Here is a 27,056-nt window from a genome sequence, read left to right on the forward strand (position 1 = left end):
CCCGCACAGGCGCCAACATGGCGGACGGCGGCGCCGGCCCGCTCGGCGGCCCGGTGAGTGGCGCCGGGGGCGGGGCGCGCGCCAACATGGCGGCGCTTCCGCCGCCGGGGATGAGGGAGGGGGAGCGCGGGAAGGGGGAGGCGGGCCGGACCCTGAGGGCCTGAGGGCTGTGATCGCACAGGGCGCGAGGCTGGGCCCCGAGGGGTCCCTCGTGCTCACACCGGGCACGAGCCTGTCCCCAAGCGCGTGTCCCCCATAGTCACACGGGGTATGAGCCTGTCCCCAAGCGTGTGTCCCTCAAAAGCCTGGTCGCCAAGCGTGTGTCCCCCATAGTCACACAGGGCACAAGTTTGGTCCCCAAGTGTGTGTGTGTGTGTGTCCCGTGGTCACACAGGATAGGAGTCTGGTCCCCAAGCATGTGTCCCCCAAAAAGCCTGGTCCCCAAGCGTGTGTCCCCCATAGTCACATGGGGCATGAGCCTGTCCCCGAGCGTGTGTCCCCCATAGTCACACAGGGTACGAGCCTGGTCCCCAGGCGTGTGTCCCCCAAAAGCCTGGTCCCCAAGCGTGTGTCTCCCATGGTCACACAGGGCACAAGTTTGGTCCCCAAGTGTGTGTGTGTCCCCCATGGTCACACGGGATATGAGTCTGGTCCCCAAGCGTGTGTTCCCCAAAAAGCCTGGTCCTCAAGTGTGTGTCGCCCCCATGGTCACACAGGGCACAAGCCTGGTTCTCAAGTGCGTGTCCCTCGTTGTCACAGGGCATGAGCCTGGTCCCCAAGCATATGTCCCCCCAAAAAGCCTGGTGCCCAAGTATGTGTCCCCCATGGTCACACAGGGCACGACTCTGGTCCCCAAGCATGTGTCCCCCTCAAAAGCCTATTCCCCAAGCATGTGTCCCTCATTGTCACACAGGGTACGAGTCTGGTCTCCAAGCATGTCCCCCCCGCCATGGTCACATGTGGTTCAAGTCTGGTCCCTGAGTGCGTCCCCTGTTGTCTCACAGAGCACGAGCCTGGTCCCCAAGCGCGTATGTCCCATGGTCACACAGGGTACAAGCCTGATCCCCAAGCATATGTCCCCCCAAAAGCCTAGTCCCCAAGTCTGTGTCCCCCGTGGTCACACAGAGCGTGAGCCTGTCCCCAGGTGTGTGTCCCCCAGAACATGGGCCCTGAGTGTGTCTCCCATGGTCACACAGGGCATGAGTGTGGTCCCCAAGCATGTGTCCCCCTGTGGCTACACAGGATACGAGTCTGGTCCTCGAGCGTGTGTGTCCTGTGGTCACACAGGGTACAAGTCTGGTCCTCAAGCGTGCATGTGTGCGTCCCAAGAAGCCCAGTCCCTAAGCATGTCCCCCCCATGCTCACACAGGCCACAAGCATGGTCCCCAAGTGTGTCCCCCCCACTCCATGGTCACACAGGGTACAAGCCTTGTCCCCACACGTGTGTGTGTCCCCAAAAGCCTGGTCCCCACGTGTGTCCCTGGCAGGGGAGGATGGAGGCAGCCAGGTGCCACTGTCTCTGACTGCACCAGCCCCTCTGTCCCCACAGGAGATCATTGATCTGACCTGTGAGGACACAAGCGTGGACCCAGCACCGTGGAGCAGCATCACCATCATCGACCTGACAGAGGACAGTTGCAGCCCTCCCCACAGCCCTCCTCACGCCACCGGCCGCACCGACCTGGACCCTGGGCAGGCGCCTGCTGCCCTGGCAGCGCACACGTCCCATCCCCGGCTCTGCTGCACCCCAACTCAAGAAACGGAGGCAATGTCTGAGCCAGGGCCTGCAGCACCATGTCACAGTGCTCCTGCAGAGCCCAGTGCCACCACGGACACAAAAGAAAGGACGGAGAAGGATGGCTTCTCTCCCACCTCCGTCCGCTCAGGGTCCTCCTGCAGCCCAGAGCAGGACTGCAGCACCACCACGTCTAACAGTGACTTAGGGTCCCTGGGCAGCGTGCAGCTGGACTCAGACCTGCAGGCCCTGTCCCGCTCTGGCCTGGACAGCAGCGGCAGCTGGAGAGCCAGTGGCCAGAAGGAAGAGACTCCCCTCTTTTGCCAGCAAAGAGAGCTGCCCCCACGGCTGAGCCCTGCCCCAGCTGCCCTAACCCCAGGGATGGCCCTGGGGCCTCTCCTGGAAACAGGTGACTCACTGCTGTGTGAAGCAGTTCAGCAAGTTAACCCAGCCAGGAGCAAGGCTGACAACAAGGTCTGGCTGAACAAACTGCACTATTTCAGGAGGAGCGGAGTCCAGCACCTCTTCCTGCAAGGCGTAGCACCCAACAGGGAAACACAGCAGGTAAACGGGGTTTAGAGCAGCCCCTGCTCTTCTTCCTCTTTTGGGGGAAGCTTTGCCAGGCAGTTGGGATCCCTGCTTACTGCGGTTCCCTTTGTGGCGGGCCCTACATCACAGCTGGGTTCCTCTGTGTCAGGGGGAGCAGGCTTTCACCCATTGCCTTGCCTTCCACACAGCAGAAACCCGAGCTCATACCCAGCGGGAAGCTGAGCATGGTGTGCACCACCATGGAGGAGAACTTCCTCGAGGGCACCTTGCATTTCCTGAGTGAGTTCGTCTCCTGCCAGCACTATCCTCCCAAAGAAATCATCTCCCATCTGATCAGAGAAATCTTGTTGGACTTCCACCAAGCAGAGATCTTGAAGGACACCTACATGCTCCTGATGAAGATCCAAATGTACGTGTTCCCTTTGCCACAGTGCCCTGGGGCTGGCCAGGTGCCTCTAGGATCCTGGCCAGCATGAAGGTTATTCTCCATGGCCCTCACCCATAAAACAGGGGACAATTTCCCCTACAACTCAGGATGACCCTCTTGCCCCTGGCCCAGACAGAAGCTACTAAACCCCTAGGTGGATGGAGGATTGGGGGGTTAGAGAGGCAAGAGATGCTCATGCAGGAGGGAAAGCAGCTCCACCTATAACATGACCATGCTTTAGTTGTTTTGTAGCTGGCCCACACAGTGCAGGGACAGCCTATGACACCAGGGAGTCCTCTAGAAGGGCAAGGGAGTGCATTTGCCTTGCTCCTGGAGGGCAGATCTCATCCTTCACTGCTGTGACATGCAGAAAAACTTTCCCTGGGCTGCAGCAGGGGCAATGGGCTGGAGCAGCTTCCCTGCTGCCCTCAGGGTTCCCACTGAGAGGCCACAGTCCCAGGAGTGCCAGTGCTGTCCAGGGAGTACAGCCCCAGTCAGGTGCTTCCAAAAAAATGAACGTGGCCAGGGGCAAAGAGAGGGAGAGGGCAGAGCTGGAGAGCAGAAGGTAGGGCAGGCCCCTGAGCAAGTGGGGCTGCGGAAGAGCCAGGGGCTGCTGTGCTTCCAGACGGACCATTGGGCAGTTCAGCACACATGAACAGTGTTGTCCTTGCAGGCTCCATCCAGCAAACACCAGCACGGTGGGATGGGACTGGACGCTGCTGAAACACATCATGGAGGATGAGGTACTCGGGCAGGGATCATCCAGTACGCGGTGCCTGGGGGTAAGCGTTGCCCCGGGGCCTTGTGGCTGTGCCCTGCTGCAGAGTGGGCCAGTCCAACAGGCAGTTTTATTGCAGCTGCTCAGGGCAGCAAATGCCAGCTGGGTCTCCCACTTTTATCTGTGGTGCTGTCTAAGCTGCTATACAGCTCTAGACAGGTTGTCTCATCTGGAGAGGACAGAGGAATAGACAAAGCCTCTGTGGGCCACAGCCCTCGTGCAATGGTAGAACAAGTCTAGTCAAGCCCCCGGGGCGTTACCCCTGCTGGAGCTACTCCTGTCATGTATATCAGCCCATACCCAAGACAGCCAAATCATCCTGTGTTCCCCAGGCTCATACCACCTCTATCTGCCCTCAGGAGAAGCCCCCTGGCCGGCTCCTCTTCCTGCAGTACGTGGTGCAGACCCTGGAGGATGATTTCCAGCAGAACCTGAGGCTGCGCCTGCTGCAGAAGTCAATTGCCAAGAAAGTGCTTTCATGTGACATATGCTTCAACAATGTCAAGTAAGGGATGCCTCCTTGTCTACTATTCTCTAACCAGATGCTGAAGGGCAGGGGTTCAGGGAACACTTTTCAAGACTCCAGGTCAGACTTTCAGTAAATAAGCCTAGGAGACGGAAGTGCAGGGACCGAGTATAAAGAACAGGAGCAGGTTTACAAAAGTAATCCACCAGAGATGATGCAAGGCATTTCCAGCAGGAATCTCCTGGGGTTTTCCCAGAAAAAAGATCAAATCCACATTGCATGGCACTGAACTGATAAGGACACAATCCTGCTGACCAGTATATAAATCTGCTGCTGAAAAGAGCTACTCTCTGTCCTGTCCAAGCAGAACAGGATATATTCTTCATCCTCAGGATCTTTCCTTGAGCTCCAACAAAACCAGGCCTGTCTCTGCTAACATTCCTATTTCTGTCTGTCCCAGGGAGGTAGTCGAATGGCTGGTCGCAGCAGTTACAGGAATTGGGTTCTCCCAGCCTCAGGAGCAGACACAAGAAATTCCATCCTCTTCAGCAGAAGCAAGGGCCGAATGCAACTTATCTGCACCACAGCTAGCCAGCCCTGATCAGACAGAGGTGGCACCAGCGTTCTTTGCCCAGAAGTAAGCCCCAGAAGTCCTGGCTCCCTCTTGCCAGTATCATAGGGTCCAAGGAGAAGCCAAAGTCTGTCCTGGCAGGTCCTACCTCATCTGGTCGGAAACTGTCTCAGTGAGCATCTTCCTTTCACATGTAGCATAAGGCTGGAACTCTTGGCCCACCATCCAGGCTGCCCCCTGTCCTGCTCCCCCAATGCTCAGTACCACCACTGAGACCTCATGAGGGTCCTCCTGGGGATTAGCTCTGCTTCCAAAAGCATCAGATTCAAAAGCCACCGAGAACCACCAAATCTAGCCTGCTATGTTCCCCTACGTCCCTCACTGCAAGGCGTGAGGCTCAACTAGGCGCCATCACCACTGCTTTCTTTTGCAGTCTGAGGGGTAGCGTTTGCTAGCGTTGACTGTCTCTAACCTAGGGTGGTGCTTCTGCTCCAGCGGATGTTGTCCTTCGCAGTGGAAGTGGACAAATCTCCCAACTGCAGCTCCCGTAAGATTGCAGATGTGATATTCCCATTTATACTGAATATTCCTCTGAGGAGCCAAAGGTGAGACAAATATGTGCAAGGCAGCGTCTGTCTGTGTGAATAAGTCTTATTCCCAATTTACATCTAAGTAAACGCATAAAATGCATCCCACGCATAAAACACCATTGGGTATAGAAAGTCAGGCTCATTTATGACCCAGCCAGCAAATACACAGCTGTTGGACTGACAGATCCCATAGAGATAAAACCTTATGAGCTGAATGCATCTCCACAGCTCAAGTGTGGCTAAGAAAGCTTGAATCTCCCACTTCTTAAAGTTGCAGGGCCTAAAAACTGTAAAGAGGGCCTGAAAAGCAGCACTCTGCATCAGCATAGTTGAGTACTGGCAAATGCATCCCTGATTTGCAGGGACAACTGAGAAGCTCATCAGAAATACAATGCAGTTCTTGCAGCTTTGCCCTGGCATGCTTTTCTTTGCTTCACTAAGAAATGCAGTATCTGAATCCAACGCACAAGGGCCTGACTGGCTGTAGCGTAGACATGAGACCACTGGACCCACAGACATTTCAAACCCACATTTGTTGGCCCCAGCAGGCAGCACTTTCAGATCCTTTTAGCAATACTCTCAGACACCAGGTCTAATCAAGCCAAATTGACTCTAACCAAGCTATCGCTCCTCTCGACAGATGTCCTAGATCCAACTGGCCATGGCCCCTGATTCACGCTTGCTTAGCTGAGGTCCCTGCAAGTCAGCAGGAATGGGTAACTTCTGCACAGGCTGCTGGGCAGTGTGAAGTGAAGCAGCTAAGCTTGTTTCACAGACCATAACCAACCTGGAGTTGCAATGGGTCAGACCTAAGGCCATAAACACGTCCACGGGCAAGTTGCATATTGAAGGTCTATCATATCCAATGATTTTCCTTCCACTGCACTGCTAGGCAGCCCCTGCACTAGGTCCGCACCAATGGGACACCAGGAGCATGCCAGAGCAGTAGTCCCTGGTCAAGCTGTGCTGTCTCCCCCACGGTATATCCATCTGTGTTCCAGGGAAGCTTTCTTAAACACCATGGAGAGCCAGCTCCTGCGCTGCAAACTGCTAGAGCTGTTGTTCCAACATAGTTGTGATGTGCCCACGACACTGCCCTTGTCTCTGGCCAAGATCCTGTACTTCCTGAGCCATTCCTCTGTGCTGCTGCCATACCAGGTATCCAGTCCAAACTGTCCTTTGCATTGTTTTTTTCCAGAAAAAAAACTCTCTGCTAATAACCAGTTATTGTCTTCTGTCATAGGATGAAACAGCAGCGTGGCAAAGATGGGATGAGATGCTGCAGCACTTGAGTTTGCTGCTGATGAGTTACCAAAACGTAATACTGGGTAAGCAGCCTATTCTGGCTTTAATAAACATGATTTCATCAAGAGGTTGTGGTAGAACAGCCAAAGTACCCGTCCTCCTCTCTGCTCGTCACTCTTGAACTCAGAGCAGACTGAACTCCAAGCGAGGACAGTCCCTTCTTCTACCTGGCTGGTCTTGTGCCAGTGCATCAAGGGTAAACCATGAGAGGGCCAGCACAATTCCCAGCCACTTCTCCCCGCAGCACTGCCCGTGGCACGCTGCAGTCTGTCCCCAAACCGATCAGGCAGCCCACTGTGTTGTTCCTCCCCACAAACATTTCCTCTTGCAGAGCACTTACGGAGTTCACTCAATGACCGGATGGACTTGATCATTCAGAAAGCCAAACCCAAGCTGCAGGACGGCGATGACATCAGCCATCTGGACATTCAACTGACCGTAGAGCACTCCATCAGCCGAATGCAGGAGGTCCTGGGGCAGCCTTTTCCCCCACAGATCATGGAGAAATTGCACCTGCTTCGGGACTTGTTCCTCATTGCTGCTGCTACCTGAGAGACAACCACAGCAGCAGGGCAAGAAACAAAGAGCTTCGCATTTTCTCCATAAGACCCCATCAAAAGCACCATCTCATGCTGCAGTCTCAAGTGTCATACGTCATATGGTTCTGTTTATACATTTCTTTGGAAGAATGTCTGGTTTACATGGTCTGTTTCCTTTCAAGCTTGCCTCATCCTACAGTTTTACAAGGCACTTTGTATACTCTAAAAAAAATTATATTATTTTCATATTTGCTGAGACTCTTCAACCTTTGTGCCAGCGCTGCCCAAAGGAAGTGCAGAGCTGAGAGCTCTGCCTTGGGATAGCGTTAGACTAACACAGCCATAAACTCTCACAGTAGTTTGCATAGCAAGCAAAATGCCAAAATACCTGCTCAGTATTTAAGAAAGGGTGATACTGTTAAAGAAATAAAGCAGGTGGGGGCTGCAGCAAGGGCATTCCCAGTGCAGAAATCCCCAAGACATGCTGGTCAGGCCTCAGGAAAGGAACATTTCTGTTCCAAATCAAATAGCTCTATAGAACTTTGCCCAAGGTGATTAGCATGTTAAGAGGGAGGACTGGATAGCAGCATCAGCTCTAAAGGCTGTAGCTCTTCCAGAATGCACTGAAGTGAAGTGTCCACAGTGCAGGTAAGCATGCAAGCTATCAAGATTAATATTCTTTTCAAATACTTTGCCACCAACAGAAATCACAGCTGAGGTCAGAGAGCAATGAAGCACTTCTAGAGTGTTTCCTCCACTAACTCTCTAGGAGAACAGGGCACACTGGTGTCCAGCATAGACAGTCCCAGCCCAGGAGAACCATGTGCTCCATCAGCATTCATAGCTGGCAAAGTACTGCTACAACAGCACTACAACAGAACTTTTCAGAGGACAGCAAAGCAAACATGGTCACAGCACTGGGAGGTGGGCCCCTCAAGGTGAACAGCAGTCCCACACCTCTGCCCACCTCCACAGCACAGGCACAAACACAGTTTCATCCGCACAAGCCCCACAACAGGGCTGAGTCTGGTTTTCAGCCTAGTCTCCCTATCAAAAGGGAGTTTTACAGAGCAAGCATTTTCCAGCACAAGCACTGCCAGAGCACTACTGGGCAGAACCGTGACCCCACACTCACTGGACAGCCCCACATTTCTTCTGTGATGCTTTGCCAGTGCTAACACACACCAAGGAATTCCATTCACAAGGGGTTTATTTTCTCATAACGAACAAAAATAACACACAGACAACAAACAAATAAATTAATGTCAAATGAGACACTGCCAAGGTGCAAATGAGTGGCAACAGTGAAGACCACTTGGTCGGGTGGGAGAATTCCAACACAACACATTATTGGCAGCACTGTTGAAGCTTGAGAGGAAGCAGAACCACAAAACATGCTTCTTCAGAGAGGAGGGCAGCCAGGCCTGCCTCACCCTCCACGAGGAATGTTTAAGAAGGCAGAAATCCCAGAGCTCAGTAGTTGCCAGCTGTTAAGTAATCTCTGTATAATGTCCTGGCAACAGAGAAGCTTCCAGTATCGAAAAAAGGTCCTGCTGTCACCTCACCACTAGAAAACCTGCTGCTGGCTGAGGGAGCTCTGCATGAGATTGAGAAGAGATCCATTTACGACAGGACAGGTGAAGATTACAGAGCAATGCTGCCTATAATGCATAAGGGATTAGGTGGCAGCCCAGAGCTCCTTCCACTTTTCCTAAAAGCAGGTGTTAGTTGTTCCAAATAACTGGTTCTGACTAGGCCATAAATCACATAGCTGTATCATAGCAGGGAGAAATTTTTAGTCGTTATCTGCTTTCAGTCCTCCCCCAGCCCTGCAAAACACATTTAGTGCTGATGAAAGAACTACTGAGAAGTACCCCTGGTGTCTAATGCACATCTAAACAATTCATACAAGATGCTAGGAAAAAAAACCCACAAATCAAACAGCACGCAGACTACCAGAATGTCTGCAAGTCTGTTATCTAGCAGAAAGCAGGCCAGCATTAGTTTTGCTCGAAGAGAGCATTACTTGGCCTAAGCCAAGCTCTGTTCATTTCCACTTTTTTAAAGGAACACAAAGAGTGGGAAGAGAAGGAATTCTTCCTCATTACTGCCAAATCCCATTAGATTCTGCTCCCTGCCTTTCTAATAAGAGCATCTTAGAATGGTCACTGCTCCACATTAAGAAATCCAAGAACAAAACACCAGGTGTCAGACTATTAGGTCACACTGGATAGTAAGGGAGTGCCACATTTAAAACTGACCCACCACAGTTCCAGAACACCTTCCTTCTGGCAGTTAACGGTCCAAATTTTAGTCCTTGCTTGTTTTCATCATATTCTGCTGTGTTCTGTACATGCCAGGCAATCACAGTCCTCCTGGGACTTCAGCACTGAGCAGGACGAGACAAGCAGACTACAGGCAGACAAGCCAGCCTGCTTGCACACCACAGTCCTGTCCCACAGGTCCTGTCTATGGTTTTACTGTGGTGCAGGGCACCAGGAAGCACACCTAGTGCAGCCTGGCAGACTAGACTGGTGCGATGCAGCAGGTGGGAGGGTTTACATTGGTTTAGAACTAGTGCAGGAGTTTTTCCAAGGCTGGCTTTAGGAGAACAGTCAGACCCGTTTCCTTTTGAGACGAAGAGCTGGAAGGGAGACTTTGCTGTTTTACTGCAGCTCAGTGGTTCAGGGAAGCAGAGCCTAAGATGCCCCTGTAGCCTGCTAAAGACACCAGAAGCATTCGTCCTAGAACCCGGTGGGAGTGAGCACATTCAGATCCCGCGGTTTGATATTATGGGAACGTGCAGATTGCTTCCTCCCTTCTGTGACTGAAATGTCCATTTTGGGTGGCTTGAAGGTTACTGGATCCTCTGGCATCCTAGTAGCCTGAGCACGCATCAGCTCCATTGGGGATGGTTTCTGGGCACCCTTATAGGGTTGGATAGTAAATCCTCCTGATTGAAAAAAAAAAAAAAAAAAAAATCACAGCAAGTAAGAAAACCAGCAGCCAAGTCCTTTGTCCACTGCTGCCAGGAGTGAGCGGTACTGCCAACACTCAACACTGCAGAAAGCCTTTGCACGACCCAGCAGCTTCATGTCATCTAATGCCTATTCCACATCAGAGGTTGGCAGTTCAAATTCTGGTTCTACCAGACAGCAGAGAGACTAAGACGCTATCACCTGCACACCCTGCCCTTCCACCGCAGCTCAGCATTATTTCTGCATTTAGACCTTTGACATAGGCTTCACCTAACCACTTTATATTTAGGCACAGGAACTGTATGAATTAAACATTCACGAGGTGGTCCAGGAAAGTAACAAGGCAAGCAGGATAAGCCTCCAGAAACAGCTAGCAAGTTCTTTGTGTGGCAGTTCTCTCCTAGCTCTTGCAGGGCAGGAGATTTTAGGGGACTTACCTGGATCAGTGGTGGACTTCTGGATGGCTTTGGGTCCGAAAAAGCTCCATCTTTCAGACTGCAATTTGTCCCCTGAAGCTTCCACAGCAAAGTCTGGGCCAGTGATAGAAGCAGATGATCCCTGACTAAACCAACCCCTAAAAAAAACCAAAAACCAAAAAAACAAGGTGCATAAAATACAGAATAAATACTTCAAGTAGTCCCACTGTGCCAGGAACATTAAATGTAATTGTCAGTAGCAATTTAAACAATCTCAATAGGTTTGTTACCACCCAGGATGAAGATACATATGCTCAAGTTCCACAAGCTTTAAAAATTTAGATCTATCAAACACAAACCCACAGCAGGCTCCAAATGTACCCTGTGAACAGTACCTCACTGCATAAGGTTATTTGTAGCAGCTCCCACCTCAAGCAGCCTGTAGGAAACCAAAGGAGGCAGGAACAGAGTACCTGGTTTTATGCTTGGGAGAGGAGTGGGGAGTGCTGCTTGGAGTGGACTGAGTAGACACAGGCTGTTTGTCATCTCTCCTCATATCTCCACTCTGCATTTTTAGCTTCTGTTAGGAGAGGCAAGAGAAACACAGAAGCAACAGAACTTAAATACAAGGCACAGTGAACAGATGCTTTTATTGCCATATCTGGACAATTGTTTATGTAACTGGTGATAAAGGATTTAAGCATCACTTCACCTAAAGCTAAACCCAGTATTACGATACTTGCATATACCCTTAAAGCTTCTTTCCACAGTAAGTAAGCATTTTGGAAGTCCACCATGCTCACGACACATCTTCCAGGCTAGAGGAAGTAAAACACCACCTACAGCTCCCTGACGAGGACGAGACCAGTACAGACATACTGGTACATGGCCTAGTAGTCCCAGACCCTGAGAAGTAACCACATATAAGAGGAAGAAAATACTGCTATAGAGCACTAAGAACCGCATTCAAAGAGCATGCCTGGTCATAACAACAACAGGAACTGTGCATACACGAACAAGGTTATTACGAGTCACAGTACCAACTGAACTGTGAGGAAGTCACTTGAAGGGCAGTTACAGTTCAAGCAGCAGCTACACAGGCACCTTCTCAGCATGTTTCCTGTGGTTATTCAAGCCACACTAACGCAATTCACCAACGCTGTTATTGAAACTTTGACCTTGTGGGAGCACACTTGGGAGAGTTCACTATTAAACTCCAACTGCCAGCTTACTGCGGGCAGCTGAGCTCATCAGAAAAGCTAATGCAAGACCTCTGGCTTTTATTGCCAGCAAGAGGCAACCCTAGTTTCATCTCCTTCCACATCAGAAGTGCACAGGGTACAAGTTCTCTTGGGACAAACAGTTACAGCAGTCAGCTGCAGGGCACCACTAAGAGGCACAGCGAGAAACGAGACTGCGTGTAGGGATGTCCTCACTTGGAAAGAGGATTGATAATCTGACATGACTATGAAATATGGCATATTTCAGAAAATGTGTTTTATAACTATAAAGCCTAACACGAACTTAAATGTGTATAATGTTTTTTTACACAATTAGCTAAAAGTCTTTGAATTAAGTAGCTAAAGGAGAGTCCTGCTCCAGAAGTTGTATCCCCAGACAGGCATTAAGCTAGCACACCCTACACAGAAACCCAATGCAAAACAAGACTTACATGGACTGCCTCGGCCACTCGGTGATACTTGGTCTCCTCGGTAGTGAGGCCTTTGTGGGGACTGTAGCCAGCATCTCTCAGCCCTGCCTGCTGCTCAAAGCGCTGAATGCTCTCCTGAGTCTGCTCTGGAACAGAGAACAGCACACATTCACATAGAAATACCACCACAACAAGTTCTAGCAAACAAAGGCAGCTTAAGCAACCAGATGCAAAACTCATTTTTCATCATTAATACCTACACATTGTGATGACTTGACAGAGGCAGTAAGATGACGCTAAGGGGATAGTCTCATTGAAAACGATCGTGAGTCACAGGGCTAAGTCAGATGAGCAGTGATTTGTCCCAGATCACCAGATGTATCATAAATGCAACGCCTGTAATTAAACGTATCTCACCCAAGAAACTGCATCACTCCTAATTACAGCTTCCTAAATCTAGGAGACCTCAATAAACTGGACATTTTAAGTGGCCCTCTAGACTGAAGGATATTCGGCCAACAAATGAAGTCTTCTGAAAGACTGTGCATCTTAGCTAATCTAACAACCGCAGCCTTGCAGAAAAGGTGGTAAAGACTCCCAGTGCTTCTAGATCATGTAAAAGAAGCTACTTCAGCCAGCTATAGAGCCAGGGTCCAATATACTGACATCTATTTCAGTTCTGATAAGCACTTTTATCCCCACTATCAGCACAAGGTGTTCACTTTCCAGGGGAAATAAGAAAAAAAGTCAAAAGGAATTGGGGCACAAGAAGATTACTGGAAACATCCAGTACCTTTTTTAAAAGGGATAAAAAATCCCATGCTAATGTTGGAGTTATCTGCAGGAATAGCACACTGTATACACGAGAAATCAAGAGGACCTTTGCCTATTTACTTCCAACTTGTAACAATGTTTTTCTGGGAGGTGTAGGTTGAGGCTCCTGAATTCTTACTGCACAAGAAGATTTTTAGGCCACCATGTTCACCATGTTAGCATTTCACCACTAGAGTAAAAGAGAAGCTGCTTTCCAGCAGAAAGTCCACGTTCAAGGATGTTATTTTCTGATGTGTTGGTTATCTTTGAGTCAAGACAGAAACAAATGTAAACATAAAGCTATTACAAAACGCTTGCCTGAAAAATCTGGAAGCCTTTGCAAGCACTGCTTGGAGCAATATGAAGCCCAGACCCCAACTGCTAAGAGAAGCAGCAGCAGGGACAGATTAACACATGAATAATTCCTCTCGCTGCACATGAGCACGTCCTCTCTGCAAACATAACTGACCCAATTTGATTTTAAAGCATCATGATTTACGAGGCTTGTTTTTTCCAGGCTAAGTGTTACTGTTAGCAAGACAGCTGCTGCTGCTATTAACGAACATAAATGCCAGCAAGTGCTCCATTAGCACAGTATGTCAGCTCTCCACACCACCTGGGTTTATTTTAGAGCTTTACCTGCCATTCAGAAACAGCAAGTTAATAAGCAAACAGAGTAGCAGCAGCCGCCTCTGCACCGCAGCAACACGGTGACATGGACCGCAGTGTCCCGTCAGCAGATAATGGACCCTGCACTCCTCCTTCATCACCCACCTCCAGCACCAGCAAATACAGATGCAGAAAGCGCACCCTATTCCAGAGTTCCCTGCCTCTTTCCAGAAGCATCCTTGAAAACAACTCATCTAGTTCAAGAGCCAAAAGCTGACCAGGAGCTCTGGCAGTTACCTGGAGGCATTAGCAAGCTGGCACACGCTCGTGTGCCCACAACCCATTAGCCACCACATCAGAGGAGAGAGTTCTTACTTGTAATGAGAGAGTTCATGATGATGTGGGTAGCCTTGGCCTTCACCACAGGTACCTTGTTCACACTTTCAGTGGACGATGAAGGAGTCACAATCGGTGCGTTCATGTTGGCATCCCCTTCCTCAATCTGCGGGGAAGAAGCAGATACTGTCTAAGATGAGAAAGCACCTCACCACCGCACCAGGACACATCTCTATTCTAATAAGACAAGTCCAAGCTGCTCTAGCAGCAGCCTTCATCCCATGGAAGAAACCCATACGCTGTTCTCGCTACAGCCCAGGGGTGTTTAGAGCGTGAACATTATAATTCTTAGCGACAAGCAAGCAACTTGCATCCAATACCAGAAAACCTACCAGGCTCACAGCCAAAAAGCTGTTGGTCAAAGTACAAAAAGGTCAACGGAAAAGAAAACAAAAGTCAGCTACTTTCATTCCCTTAACTGCAAACTGGACTCCAAGGTCAGTTCGGCAAGAGCACCCTTTCACAGCCAGCTCAAAAACAATTTCCAGAACTGCAGCCACACAGATTTGAAGGTGGCGTTTAGATCTTGTTTTCATTCCTTGTATCAGTTTCTCACTCAGTGGTCATAGTTGTTGCTGGACCTCGTGATCAGACGGACAAAGAACCAGGCAATGAATGCCAAAAAAGAAGAAATCCTGTGAAACACAGGCTCCTTCCTCCTAACACAGGAGTTACTGTTCTCTGACTGGACTCTGCTTTTCATGCCAAACTACAACTTTACGTTTTCTTCCATGAGAAAGTTTTTAAAACAAAACAAGGTGAAAAACAGAGGCTAAGTACAAAGCGATGCGGAGTTTTTCACATCCGTTCAATGATGTTTAACTTCAACTCAAACTTAGAAAACAGACTCTAAAATAAGAGGAGCTGGTCCCCCACACAAAGCATCCCCACAGTCGTTTCACAGAGCAGTTTGAGTTGGAAGGCACCTCCAAAGATCATCCAACCCCTCGCCAGAGGCAGGGGCACCTTCCACCAGATCTGGTTGCCCAGAGCCTGGTCCCACCTGAGTCTGAACACTTCCGGGGACAAGGCATCCAGAGCTTCTCTGAGCAGCTTGCTCCAGGGCCTCACCACCCTCTTCATGAGGAATTTACAGCCCACACACACCTACCCTTTTGGTCTGGTTTAATTACACCAGGTTACAGGTCACAGCAGTTTCGCAGAATCATGGAATGGTTTGGGCTGGAAGGGATGTTTACAGGTCACCACGTCCAACCCCCTGCTGGGAACAGGGACATCTGCAACTCCATAAGGCTGCTCAGAGCCCCATCCAAGCTGTCCTTGAACATTTCCAGGGATGGGGCACCTACCGCTGCTCCGGGCAACCTGTGCAAGGGTTTCTCCACCTTCAGCATGTAAAATTTCTTCATACTATCCAGTCTAGACGTCTCTTCTTTTACTCTAAAACCGTTACCCCTCGTCCTACTACTACAGGCCCTACTAACAAGCCTTTCCCCATCCCTTTAAGTATTGAAAGGCCCCAAGAAGGCGTCCTCGGGATTTTCTCTTCTCCAAAAGCCAAAGAAACCCCACGAGTGGGAGCCTCCCCGAACCCACCCGCCCACGTTTCACACACACACACCCCGGTCCCCTCGCACCTTCGAGAGCTCCTCGTACTTGCGCTCGGGGATCACCGGCTGTTTCCAGAGGACGCCGGCGCACAGGTCCGCGGGCGGCGGCGTCATGGGCGCCGTGTCCTCCAGAGCATCATCGTAGCTGAAGGCCCGCCGGGGGACGCCGAGCGGCAGCGACACGGGCCCCGGGCGGGCCCCGCCGCCGGGCTCCAGCGCTGCGAACAGAGGGGGCACCGCTCAGCGCCGCGGCCGCGCGGGGCCGCCGGGGAGCGCTGCGAGGCGGGGGGGGGCTTACCGGGAGCGTCCGCCTGCCGCGAGCTCATGGTGACGGCGGCTGGGGCTAACGGGGCCCGGCGGGGGGCGGCGGCGGCGCGGGGCCCGGCGCTGCCATGGCGCGGGGCACGCCGGGAGGTGTCGCTCTGGGCGCGGGGCACGCTGGGAGTTGTGGTTCGGGGGGGTTCCCGGGGCACGCTGGGAGTTGTAGTTCGGGGCGCGGCTGCGAATAAGGGGCGGGGTTCGGGGCGGGCGCCGGCACCTCCCGCCCCCGCCCGGTCGTGAACCCGCTCTACCGGGAGCCCGGCGGGGCGGGGAGACGGGAACGGCGGCTGCAGGGAAGAGCTGTGAGCGCTGACCCTGCTGCCCCGCTCTCTCCGTCCATCCAGCGTCCAGGGAGGGCAATGGAGCTGGGAAGGGCCTGGAGCCCAGGAGCGCTGGGAGCGGTGGAGGGAGCTGGGTTTGTTTAGTCTGGAGAAGGGGAGGCTGAGGGAGACCGGGTGTACTCAGAGGTCTTTTCCAACCTCAGCAATTCATAGAATCATAGAATCAAACACTAAACCATGTCCCTTAGCACCTCGTCCACCCATCACTTAAACACCTCCAGGGAAGGGGACTCAACCCCCTCCCTGGGCAGCCTCTGCCAGTGCCCAATGACCCTTTCTGTGAAAAATATTTTCCTAATGTCCAGCCTGAACCTCCCCTGGCGGAGCTTGAGGCCATTCCCTCTTGTCCTGTCCCCTGTCACTTGGGAGAAGAGCCCAGCTCCCTCCTCTCCACAACCTCCTTTCAGGTAGTTGTAGAGAGCAATGAGGTCTCCCCTCAGCCTCCTCTTCTCCAGGCTAAACAACCCCAGCTCTCTCAGCCGTTCCTCATAAGGCCTGTTCTCCAGCCCCTTCACCAGCTTTGTTGCTCTTCTCTGGACTCGTTCCAGAGCCTCAACATCCTCCTTGTGGTGAGGGGCCCAGAACTGAACACAGGATTCCAGGAGCGGTCTCACCAGTGCCGAGTACAGAGGGAGAATAACCTCCCTGGACCTGCTGGTCACACCGTTTCTGATCCAAGCCAAGATGCCATTGGCCTTCTTGGCCACCTGGGCCACTGCTGGCTCATGTTCAGTCGCTGTCAACCAACACCCCCAGGTCCCTCTCCTCCAGGCAGCTTTCTAGACAGACTTCTCCTAGTCTGTAGCACTGCACAGGGTTGTTGTGCCCCAAGTGCAGGACCCGGCACTTGGCCTTGTTAAACCTCATGCCATTGGTCTCAGCCCAGCGGTCCAGCCTGTTCAGATCCCTTTGCAGAGCCTCCTGACCCTCCAGCAGATCCACACTTCCACCCAGCTTAGCGTCACCCGCAAACTCGCTAAGGGTGCCCTCGATGCTTTCATCCAGGTCGTTGATAAAGACGCTGAACAGGGCTGGATGCCCCATTCCCCGCCTCTCCCCACGGTGGGCGCGGCCCCTTTAAACGCGGCGGTGCCGGGGGGGGGGCGGGCACATCTGGCTCGCGGGCACAGCTGGCGGGGGGCGGGGGGAGCAGCGCGCGCCGCCGGTGCCGGTGCCGCATGGCTCCGCCCGCCGTGCTGCGGGAGCTGGCGCTGGCGCTGGCCGCCGCCCTGGCCGTGCTCGGCTCCCTGCTCTGCATCGCCTGGAAGGTCTGGACCCGCGGCACCGGCACCGGCACCGGCTGGGACGGCTGGTGGGAGCGGGAGCTGCGGGAGCTGCGGGACCGACAGCCCCCCGGACACGCGGTAAGGACGGCAACGGACCCGTGGCGTGGGGTCGGGATCTCCCCGGGATCCGCTGGACCGGAGCCTTTACCGGGATCCGCTGGACCGGAGCCTTTACCGGGATCCCCTGTACTGGAGCCCTTACCGGAATCCCTTATACCGGAGACCTCACCGGGATCTCCTGAATCCCCTATACTGGAGCCCGTAGCGGGATCTCCCTAGGATCCCCTATACTGGAGCCCTTACCGGAATCCCCTATACCAGAGCCCGTAGCGGGATCTCCCCAGGATCTCCTATACCAGAGCCCTTTACTGGGATCTCCCCGGGATGTCTTATACTGGAGCTCTTTACTGGGCTCTCCTATACCGGAGCCCCTACTGGGATCTCTCCAGGCTCCCCTGTATCGGAGCCCCTACTGGGATCTCTCCAGGCTCCCCCGTATCAGAGCCCGTACTGGGATCTCTCCAGGCTCCCCTGTATCGGAGCCCCTACTGGGATCTCTCCAGGCTCCCCTGTATCGGAGCCCCTACTGGGATCTCTCCAGGCTCCCCCGTATCAGAGCCCGTACTGGGATCTCTCCAGGCTCCCCTGTATCAGAGCCCCTACTGGGATCTCCCCAAGCCCAGCAGTGTGGGGATGGGGTGAGGATGGGGCAGGGGGTCAGGATCGCCCCTGCGGTGTCCAGGCTGGGGAAGGCTCTGGATCGCCAGCGGGGTGGGAGGCCGGTTCCCCCTGGGATTCCACACCCGGATCCCCTGGAGCTGGTCAGAACAAATTCTGCCAGGCCCTTGGGGACCCTCCTGCGGCTCATCCTGCTGGGACCCCCCTGGAGCCCTGGTGGGGCTGGAGATGGGGACGCAGGGGCAGGGGGGCTGGCAGGACGCCTCGCTCTGGGCTGGTCCTGGGCGCGGGGCTGCGGGTGCTGGGGCTGACCCCCACCCCCCCGCAGCTGGACTGGCGGCAGGTGCTGGTGCTGGGGCTGGACGGGGCCGGGAAGAGCAGCGTCCTGCACTACATCTGCAGCCAGACGGCCAGGGAGCACATGGCACCCACCCAGGGCTTCAACTGGGCCCAGCTCAGCGTCGAGGGGCTGGAGATGGACCTGCTGGAGGGTAAGGCTGGTCTGGCCCCACCACGTCCCCACGGGGCTGAGCCTGCGTGACCCTGAGTGTCCCTCGACCCGCCGGCACCGGGATGGGGCGTAGAACATTTAGGGCGGCAGGAGCATCCCACACAACGGGAATTCGGATTCCTCGCTCATCCCTGTGCCGGTGCTTGATCCTGCAGTTGGGGGCAGCCAGAACCTGCGAGCGTACTGGCCCGACTACCTGAGCGAGGCCCACGTGCTGGTGTTCGTGGTGGATTCTGTGGACAGGTCGCGCCTGCTGACGGCGCGTCAGGAGCTGCACACGCTGCTGGCTGCTGAGCCCCGGCTGCCGCTGGTCGTGCTGGCCAACAAGCAGGTGGGTGTCCATCTGTCCGTCCATCCCTGCGGCTGCCCCCACAGCGGTTTCTAGTGAAACTGTCCCTCCCCAGGGAGCAGAGAGGAAATCCCCATACCCCAAATCCACCACCTTTTGGAAAATATCTCCTGTCTCCTCCAGTCTCCATCAGGAGGTCCAGCTGCCGTTGCCAGCTAACAGGTTTCAGGACAGCACCCTGCAAAACCCCCAGAGAGAAATACTTTGCCTCGGTGCTGCTTCCCCTTCGTTAGCTTGCGTCAAAGCAACTCCGATGCAAGAGCCCTGCACAAGATCCCTGCCCAGATGGCACAGGCAGGACAGGGCTCCTGCCAGCCGGCAGCGCTGCTCCTGGTGCTGCTCCCCTCCTGAGCGGCCGCTTCTCTCCCTCACAGGACCAGAGCGATGCCCTGAGTGCAGCAGAGCTGCAGGAGGAGCTGGCCCTGCACACCCTCAGCGGGGAGCGGGAGCTCTTCCTCCTGCCTACCAGCGCGACCTGGGCCAGCCTGAGCACTGCCACCAGCGTTCTGCACGTGAAGAGCCTGCTGATCACCCTGCTGTCCCAGCCCTGAGCCTATGCCGGGGGCAGACAGGCTCCTCTTTGGGATCCACAGAGCGAGGATGGAGGCTCAGACTCGCTGGTAGCACGCTGCTGGCCACGGGGTGTTTGTCGTACCCTGTGAGGTTTGGGGTTGAGCCGCAGCACAGCTGCCCTCAGGGAACATGAGCAGCGGGCTCTGCTCTCTGCCATGGGGAGAGGGCAGCCACCTCCCCCAGCTCAGGGACAAAATATACCGTTGGATGAAGGCACAGGTACCGCTCCTACCTCCTCATGAGCTGGAACGTGCAGCACAGGGCAAAGCCCCACACCTTCACAGTAGACCTACAGGATATTAAATGAATGAGGCTGAACAAGTGAGGTAGCCCTCTCATCTATCAGCCTGGAGATCATCCAGGAGATGAGCTCCTCTTCCTGAAGAACGCGACTAGTTGCTGCTGGCACAGCCCTGCCAGGATGCTGCACACCAGTGGGAATAACCAGCTCAGCTGTCCCTCACTGGGGCCGAGCACAGCCCTCGGTTCTCCCAGCTCTGTAGTTAAAGCCCTGCTTAGGAGAAACGAGGGCAGGCGTCGGGCAGCCCTGCTCTGCCCCTTCACCCTGAACAGGGGTAAAGATGCTGTTTGCTAGGACCTTTACACAGTTCGTTGCTCGCCCCCTGCATGGTCTCCCTCCCTCATTGCTGCTCCAGGGAGAAGGAACCAGGCTTAGGGACTGTGGAAAGCCCTGCCCGCAGGCAGAAGGGCTGCTGAGTGACACCCTGGGGCACCAGCTCCTGGAAAAACTGGTTGCGGAGGCTGGGCAGCACATCAGGGAAAGGGAGTACACGCTGGCCAGTCTCTGCTGCAAAACCTTTCATACTGTCCCTCCTTCCCTTTATCAATAAAAGGCTGATCACACTGTGCTGCCTTCCAGCTCCTTGGCAGGGAAGGGGCCCCCAGCCTGATCTTTTGAGCTGGAGGCAGGAACGTCACTCAGAAGGAAGCAGGATGTGGCCCTGCTCCAGCTTCTGCTCACAGGGAAATCAGCAAAGGCCCAAGTATTGCCCCCTCCCGCCGTGTGCCCTGTTGCAGCAGGAGGTGACACACACTGTGTCCCACAGGTCGGCACTGAGAGCTCTCCTGCTGCATAAGCAGTCCATAAGAGTCCATAAGCAAGACATTCACGCCAGCTTGAAAAAGTAGTTTATTAAAGAGGCAAAAGAAATGCTGACTGCCACCCAGAAAGGGAAGGGCACAGCATGGTCAGTCCAGTGCCACAACCCACACTCCAGAATCTTTCACTCCTGCTTATAACTACCCCTGTCCAATGAAGGTCCTTGCACCTTTGCATAGCTTGACTTGCAGGCATCTTGCAGACGCTAAGCCCATGGGTGGCTGTCACCTGTCTGGCAGTCCCTGCTTGGTTCTGAAAGTGGTAAGGTCAGGCCTGCACTTGCAGGCAAACCTGAGAAAAAAAGGGTCATCACTGCATATCCATCTTTTCCTGCTTGAGTGATGCAATGAAATCCTTGTACTCCTCGGGATAGAAATTCTTGTACACATTGATCTTTCTCTTAATCTGCTTGGGAGTATCCTGGTAATAGTTTTTCTCATCTCGAGCCATTTCCTGTGACGAAGGAGAGGATAAGTCAGAGCAGTGGCCCCAAGGGCAAACATCAACCCAGCCCACTCACACTCCCAAGGCCCACCCACTCTGGCTGTGATCAGGACCTGACTCAGGGATCTGGCCAAGGTTCAGAGTGCTGCTTCCCCTTAACAAACAACTGAGTGTGAAACAGGATGCAGGACATAAAGGATGAGCAACTCCTATCCTGCAGGAGGTCCAGGAGTGAATTGCTTCAGATGCTTCTTGCCCTGGAACAAGCAGCACCTACCTTGTAGTTCTCCCCGTGGTTCTGTATCATGTACCGCACATAGTCAATGAGGTCTCGCGAGAGCGTGTTTGACTTCTTCTCAGGGAGACTGGCCTCATATTCCATCTCTAGACAGAGGACAGACACCATGAAGTAGAGTAGGGAAATAATCAGCACCTCAGAAGTCCCCAGTCTCTTCCCAAGGTTGAGCCCTGCCAGTACTGCAGAGAGGAGGTGGTTCTGCAGCACAGCTCGGCTGCTCGCACACACAGGGCTGCTTCCCAGCACGATCGTGCAGGCAAATGAGCAGGGCAACAGCTCTGTGCACAGGCTGTGGGCATCCAGGCCTGCACGGCAGCTCTCCAGCCCACACCACAAGGAGCAGAGCCCTTCAGCCCAGGCTGCAGAGTGAGACTGTTTAGAGCTTCCCAGTATCCCAGTAAAACACACAAGGAACAGTAGCCACAGTTTCTTGTCACCCTGGTGCCACAAACCAGCATGTTTCAGAGCGACAAGACCCCTCTTGGTGCTGCAGGTAGAAATTACGTGAAGAAAAAAACAGCACAACAGATAAAATGAAATTCAAGAGACGGAGGATACACGGGAACGGCAGAGCTGCTGTCCTGGTTCCTAGTCCAGCTCTGGCCTGGCTGGAAGTCCCCAGCTGACTGCTGTCAGGGGCATGACTCCTGCAAAAACCTGGAGAAGAATTAACAGCCCCTGCCCCTGGCACAGCACAGCAGCTAAGGACAGTCTGGCAGCACAAAATTGAGAGACAAAATAACCCACAGGGCCTTGGAAGAACCCCAAACGCAATGGCAGCAAGTGTGGTTCAGCAGGGAACACGCCAGGGCTGGAGGCGGTGAACTGCGGTGAGGACGGAAGTGGCACTGACCATTCACCACGTAGGGCTTCCGCACTATTTTCTTTCCTTGCTCCTGTCCATCGCTTTCCACTTCCATCCCCTGTGTTAAATGAGAGAGAAAGCAACTCAAGAAAAGCCCCTTTAGAAGACAGCTGCGTCCCAATACATTCCTCCCAATACTCCAAACTGCTTATACAACGGCTGCAGGGACCATGAAATCTCAGCTGGCTTAAGCAGAGCCTTAACTGTGTCATGGGCGAGCCAGTCACCTGAGCAATACTGTGTGAACAGGGACAAATGGCAAACAAGGTCACTCCTATTTTTTAATTAATGTGACGTTTCATGGTGCCACCCTTTTCCTGGAAGCGCTGTTCATCAATGCCGGCAGGCCAGGCTGGCTCTGCCATACACAAACAGGCTTTCTTTCTTATCAGGAGCAACTTGTCTGCAGTGTTCCTAACCCCATCTCTCTGTGGCAAGTCCCAGGACACTGACTGACGTAATTTAGGCTTGTTCTAAAGTTCATTATTTCTCAGTGATGCTGTAGCTCGTTCCCACTCCAGGATCTTGGCGAGAAAAGCATTATTGATAAAGACAGGAAATTCATCCACCTGCAGAGCCTCCACATTGCTCCTCCCTAGCCTGGCTGCATGTCCTGGGGGGGGACCCTGACACACCCTCCACCCCCCAAAGTGTGTCCCCCTGCCTTTCCACATCAGGGCACGGTCACACTTACCAGCAGCTTCTTCTTGGGGATGGGGACAGCCTTATTGGGGTCCCCGGCCAGGCCCATGTCAGCCAGGTTCTGTGCCACCGACTTGGTGGGGTCCCAGGCATGGCGGATGTGCGAGCTGTGCGGGGGCAGACAGGGCTGTCAGGGGCTGCACTCACCCTCCCGGCCTGGGGGTGCATCCCGTCCCCCTCTCCCCGCAAACAAGGGTACCCCATGTACCCCCTAATCCAGACAAGAGGGTCCTGTGTCCACACACACCCACACCCCCCTTCTCTGCCCCCCACAGACAAGGGATCCCATATCCCACCTTCTCTCTACAGACGAGGGGTCCCATGTGTCCCCCCCTCCCCCCAGACGAGGGTCCCCCGTGTCCCCCCATCTCACACACACAGACAAGGGTCCCGTGTCCCCATTCCCCACAAACGAGGGTCCTGTGTGTCCCCCCCCTCCCCACAGACAAGGGTCCCTTGTCCCCACACCCACAAACGAGGGTCCCACACGCACCCCATCTTCCGCGCAAACGAGGGTCCCTCGTGTCCCCTCCTTCTCCCCACAGGCAAGGGTTCCCCGTGTCTCCCCCCACACACACAGACGAAGGCCCCTTGACCCCACTCCCCACAAACGAGGGTCCCGTGTGCCCCCAGTCCCCTCACGCGAGGGTCCCCCGCGTCCCCCAGCTCTCCCCGCAGAGGAGGGGGTCCAGAGCGCCGCCCCAACACGCGGAGCAGGTCCCCCCCGCCCCCGGGGCTCCTCACCAGGCGATGCGGGGGGCGGCGCGGCGGCGGGCGCTGCGATAGAGCCGCTTGCGGTTGAGGTTGTAGGAATATTTCTGCCGCCGGTTCTTCCCCTTGGCCTTCGGCATGGCGGAACCACGCTGCCGCCGCGGGGCACCACGGGAAATGGAGTCCCGTGCCGCGGGGCACCACGGGAAACGGAGCCTCGCTCCCCCGCAGCGCCGCCGGCCAGGCGCGCTCGCCGCGAACTACAACTCCCGGCGTGCCCCGCGGGGCCGCGCGCACTCACCTTCCCTGCGGGCTTCGGCCATGGCGGCCGAGTCCCCTCCGCCGCTGAAGCCCAGGCCGCTGCCCGTGTTCAGCGACGAGGGCTTCGGCGACAAATTCATGCGCAAGACCCGCGAGAATCCACTGGTGCCCATCGGTGAGGGGGGAGGGCGGCAGGGGCTCAGCGTGGGGGGGGGGGGGTGGAGCGGGGCGATGGAGGCTGGGGGGGATTAACGGCCTCTCTCTCTGCGGGAGGAGGTGTGTGACGAGACCGCAACGCTCGGCTGCGGGGGCGGGAGGGAGCCGGCTCCGCCGACCCCCTGCCCCGCTCCCCCGAGCCCCTCTCCCTCTTCCGAGCCCTTCTCCCTCTTCCGAGCCCCCGCCCCCCTCTTCCGAGCCCCTGCCCCACTCCCCGAGCCCCTATCCCGCTCCCCCTTCCCCACTCCCCCGAGCTCACAGAATCACAGAATCACAGAATAACCAGGTTGGAAGAGACCCACCGGATCATCGAGTCCAACCGTTCCCATCAAACACTAAACCATGTCCCTCAGCACCTCATCCACCCGTGCCTTAAACACCTCCAGGGAAGGTGACTCAACCACCTCCCTGGGCAGCCTGTTCCAGTGCCCAGTGACCCTTTCTGTAAAGAATTTTTTCCTAACATCTAGCCTAAACCTCCCCTGGTGGAGCTTGAGGCCATTCCCTCTTGTCCTGTCCCCTGTCACTTGGGAGAAGAGGCCAGCACCCTCCTCTCTACAACGTCCTTTCAGGTAGTTGTAGAGAGCAATGAGGTCTCCCCTCAGCTCCTTCCCCACTCTCCGAGCCCCTATCCCGCTCCTCCAAGCCCCTGCCCCTCTCCCTCTGCTGAGCCCCTCTCCCTCCGCACAGGCTGCCTCTGCACTGTCAGCATCCTGGTCTACGGACTGATCAGCTTTCAGAGGGGCAACACCCGCCACTCGCAGCTGATGATGCGGGCACGTGTCCTGGCCCAGGGCTTCACCTTCGCGGCGCTCCTGGGAGGCATGGTGGTCACAGCCATGAAATCTAGGGAGTGAAATCAGTCAAGACGGACGATGCGGGTGTGGGTGAACACCCACCAGCCTATGTCCCAGCCAGCAGGATGGAATCTGGCCGTGGATGGAGATTTCAGAGAGACAGTTGTGATGTCTTGATGGAGCCAACTAATACACCTCTGTGATTAACCTGAAGTCTGGGCTGTGGCATTTTTTTGATTGCCCGAGAGCTTGTCCTCCTGCAGGACTGGAGGCTGTGTCCCACTAAGGCTCTCCACCTGCCTCAGACCTCTGGTCCCTGCTTGGTGCTGTCACAGCCTGATAAAACTGTCCTGTGGGTCGTGGTCTGCACCGAGGTGTGCGTTTAGTCAGGCGATGCCCCAGCATTTGGGAAATGAGCTGCCTAGGTAGGAAGGAACAGCTCTGTTTATGGCTTGATCCTGGCAGGCCAGAGTTCATAAGCAGCAGGTGAGTTGTTTGGGGAGAAGCTGTAATCTGTTCAATTGCTACTGGTGAGTAATAAAATGAATTGCAGTGAGATTCTGACTGAGGCTGGATTGCAGAGGGCTTAGAAGCCAGAAGAATAAACAGCGTAGGAAGGAATGGGAGCGGGCACGGCTGCCTCAAAGCTGCAGTGATGCAAACTGGACACGAGATGCGACTCCCTCTGAAAACAAGTTGGGAAATTGCATTTCCAAAACAGTACCTGGCCATGTGCTTGGGGATGTGCTGGTGCTTTTGCTGGGGAGTCAGTTCCTGTGCAGCTCACCGCTTCACGTGGGCTGGAACTGGCTGCTAAGCAAGTGCCTTGTTCCCAGAGGGACCTGCACTGCCTGTGTCGTGACAAACATCGTCACGGGTGGCTTCAAGTCCCGCTGCTGGTGTTGGATCGTTTGGATCATAGCAGAGGTGTTTGGTGAGCAGTGAACCTTTGCACTCCTGCGTTGGGGCCACAGAGTGGGAAGGACGTGGAGCCATTGGATCTGTTTGTGCTTTGTACCTGCCTGGAGGCAGAGCGGATCTCTGCAGGGCACAGAGCCCACTGACCATGCTGCGATGCCTGCTCACCTTGAGCTGCCTGGGGCATTTCCAGGTGTTGCTCTCCAGGCATCTGAATGTTGGTGCCTGCACCCCAGCCCTCCCCGGCCTGCAGTGGCTGTGCAGCTTGCTGAGCCCACTCTGCCCTTGCAGGCAGCTCTGGAGGACAGGGTGAGGGGTGAACCACAGCTACCCACAAACAGGCTCTTGCTTTGCCTTGTCCAGGGCGTAGGCAAAGAGGGAAGGCTCTTGCCCACCGGTGCTGACTCCTGAGACGCGAGGGTGGTGGATGAACTATTGCCAGTGCTGAGCAGGGTGAGCTCCACCTCTGCACGGGGGGAGCCTGGGGCTCTGTGGGGTGCGGCGCTGCCTTCCCACAGCTGCTGTCTCAACACGTGTTGCCCAGAAGAAACTGCTTTTGTCTGCCTCGCTGGCACTTGCTGCCCAGCCAGCTTGGGGCAGGGGGGTGAGAGGTGGCCAGTGGGCAGATCTGCAAGCACAAGCCCTTGGCAGCCTGGGGAGCAGCTCGGTCCATCGGGACGAGCAGGAGCTCGCAGCTGTTTCTGCCTTGGCATGGCGCAAGCCCTCTGGTTCTTCCCTTTGATCATGTTTTTTTCCTGTAGGATGTGGTTGTCCTGAAGCCCCATTCTTTCTGCAGAAGACTTTGTGGCTGTGGGTTCTCTGGAACACACACGCTGAAGCTGAAAGACGACAGTGCCCTGTAGGATTGGAGATGTCAGTTTATTTTAACAGGTGATTGGAACAGTCACAGATACCAAAGCCGAGGGGATGTAGAACAGCTGTGGGCACGGCACCTGGGAGCTGCCTGCCCCTGCCTAACACGGGGCACACAGCAGCTGGGGACACAGGGGCCTGGCTGTCTGCAAATGCTGGAGGGCCAAAGCGCAGAGGGACTCCATGCCCGCAGGAGGCAGCCAGAGGCACTTCCTGCTGCTTTGCAGTGAAAGGCAGAGGCAGGCAGCTGAGTCCCACAGTATCAGTGGCCTTCCTGCACTGCAGCAGAGCTGCCTACGCATGCTGGAGTGCAGGGGGACAGAGTAGGAGCCATCAGCCCTATGGACAAGGGGGTACAAACCAAGCACACCAACACCAAGTAAATCCCTATGCACCCA

General features: G+C 54.7%; 5 protein-coding genes across 5 annotated transcripts in view; 3 read left to right on the forward strand and 2 right to left on the reverse strand.

Moving 5' to 3' along the window:
• HIGD2A (HIG1 hypoxia inducible domain family member 2A) overlaps nucleotides 1-25,080 on the forward strand; it is a 46,248-nt gene extending 21,168 nt beyond the window's left edge. Inside the window, exons 2-3 of the mRNA XM_069869100.1 lie at nucleotides 23,914-24,029; nucleotides 24,761-25,080. Of these exons, the coding sequence (XP_069725201.1) occupies nucleotides 23,915-24,029; nucleotides 24,761-24,927 (282 nt within the window). The 5' untranslated portion in view covers nucleotide 23,914 and the 3' untranslated portion in view covers nucleotides 24,928-25,080. The remainder of the gene's footprint in view (nucleotides 1-23,913; nucleotides 24,030-24,760) is intronic.
• On the forward strand, nucleotides 9-7,197 carry SIMC1 (SUMO interacting motifs containing 1). The gene is made up of 10 exons (XM_069869096.1): nucleotides 9-53; nucleotides 1,550-2,299; nucleotides 2,473-2,693; nucleotides 3,385-3,454; nucleotides 3,849-3,994; nucleotides 4,416-4,592; nucleotides 5,003-5,131; nucleotides 6,118-6,274; nucleotides 6,360-6,444; nucleotides 6,753-7,197. Exons 1-10 carry the CDS (start codon nucleotides 18-20, stop codon nucleotides 6,971-6,973), a joined length of 1,992 nt encoding a protein of 663 aa, XP_069725197.1. The 5' UTR covers nucleotides 9-17; the 3' UTR covers nucleotides 6,974-7,197.
• KIAA1191 (KIAA1191 ortholog) lies at nucleotides 9,296-15,786 on the reverse strand. The gene is made up of 7 exons (XM_069869089.1): nucleotides 15,693-15,786; nucleotides 15,422-15,612; nucleotides 13,803-13,929; nucleotides 12,027-12,151; nucleotides 10,828-10,934; nucleotides 10,376-10,512; nucleotides 9,296-9,913 (listed from the first exon to the last, which is right to left on the reverse strand). The coding sequence occupies exons 1-7, from the start codon at nucleotides 15,718-15,720 to the stop codon at nucleotides 9,705-9,707; spliced, it is 924 nt and encodes a 307-aa protein (XP_069725190.1). The 5' UTR covers nucleotides 15,721-15,786; the 3' UTR covers nucleotides 9,296-9,704.
• Nucleotides 17,195-19,774, forward strand: ARL10 (ARF like GTPase 10). The gene is made up of 4 exons (XM_069869098.1): nucleotides 17,195-17,420; nucleotides 18,349-18,511; nucleotides 18,687-18,862; nucleotides 19,255-19,774. The coding sequence occupies exons 1-4, from the start codon at nucleotides 17,235-17,237 to the stop codon at nucleotides 19,429-19,431; spliced, it is 702 nt and encodes a 233-aa protein (XP_069725199.1). The 5' UTR covers nucleotides 17,195-17,234; the 3' UTR covers nucleotides 19,432-19,774.
• Nucleotides 20,586-23,783, reverse strand: NOP16 (NOP16 nucleolar protein). Its single transcript, XM_069869099.1, has 5 exons — nucleotides 23,627-23,783; nucleotides 22,875-22,989; nucleotides 22,169-22,238; nucleotides 21,295-21,401; nucleotides 20,586-21,026 (listed from the first exon to the last, which is right to left on the reverse strand). The coding sequence occupies exons 1-5, from the start codon at nucleotides 23,731-23,733 to the stop codon at nucleotides 20,883-20,885; spliced, it is 543 nt and encodes a 180-aa protein (XP_069725200.1). The 5' UTR covers nucleotides 23,734-23,783; the 3' UTR covers nucleotides 20,586-20,882.
• Nucleotides 25,081-27,056: the final 1,976 nt, after the last annotated feature.

This window comes from Phaenicophaeus curvirostris, chromosome 15, assembly GCF_032191515.1.
Source record: "Phaenicophaeus curvirostris isolate KB17595 chromosome 15, BPBGC_Pcur_1.0, whole genome shotgun sequence".
Classification (NCBI taxonomy): domain Eukaryota; kingdom Metazoa; phylum Chordata; class Aves; order Cuculiformes; family Cuculidae; genus Phaenicophaeus; species Phaenicophaeus curvirostris.

What these genes read in the sequence shown, in the direction of transcription:
- NOP16 (XM_069869099.1), bottom strand. Translation starts at nt 23,733, where the DNA reads ATGCCGAAGGCCAAGGGGAAGAACCGGCGGCAGAAATATTCCTACAAC. An exon ending in GCCGCCCCCCGCATCGCCTG is followed by an intron (nt 22,990 to 23,626) that starts GTGAGGAGCCCC and finishes GCCCCCGCACAG; the next exon opens with CTCGCACATCCGCCATGCCT. An exon ending in GAAGCCCTACGTGGTGAATG is followed by an intron (nt 21,402 to 22,168) that starts GTCAGTGCCACT and finishes TCCTCTGTCTAG; the next exon opens with AGATGGAATATGAGGCCAGT.
- SIMC1 (XM_069869096.1), top strand. Translation starts at nt 18, where the DNA reads ATGGCGGACGGCGGCGCCGGCCCGCTCGGCGGCCCG. An exon ending in CCAGCGTTCTTTGCCCAGAA is followed by an intron (nt 4,593 to 5,002) that starts GTAAGCCCCAGA and finishes TCTCTAACCTAG; the next exon opens with GGTGGTGCTTCTGCTCCAGC. An exon ending in TTACCAAAACGTAATACTGG is followed by an intron (nt 6,445 to 6,752) that starts GTAAGCAGCCTA and finishes TTCCTCTTGCAG; the next exon opens with AGCACTTACGGAGTTCACTC.
- ARL10 (XM_069869098.1), top strand. Translation starts at nt 17,235, where the DNA reads ATGGCTCCGCCCGCCGTGCTGCGGGAGCTGGCGCTGGCGCTGGCCGCC. An exon ending in GACAGCCCCCCGGACACGCG is followed by an intron (nt 17,421 to 18,348) that starts GTAAGGACGGCA and finishes ACCCCCCCGCAG; the next exon opens with CTGGACTGGCGGCAGGTGCT. An exon ending in TCGTGCTGGCCAACAAGCAG is followed by an intron (nt 18,863 to 19,254) that starts GTGGGTGTCCAT and finishes TCTCCCTCACAG; the next exon opens with GACCAGAGCGATGCCCTGAG.
- KIAA1191 (XM_069869089.1), bottom strand. Translation starts at nt 15,720, where the DNA reads ATGAGCTCGCGGCAGGCGGACGCTCCCG. An exon ending in GCGGCAGGCGGACGCTCCCG is followed by an intron (nt 15,613 to 15,692) that starts GTAAGCCCCCCC and finishes CTCTGTTCGCAG; the next exon opens with CGCTGGAGCCCGGCGGCGGG. An exon ending in GAAGTCCACCACTGATCCAG is followed by an intron (nt 9,914 to 10,375) that starts GTAAGTCCCCTA and finishes TTTTTCAATCAG; the next exon opens with GAGGATTTACTATCCAACCC.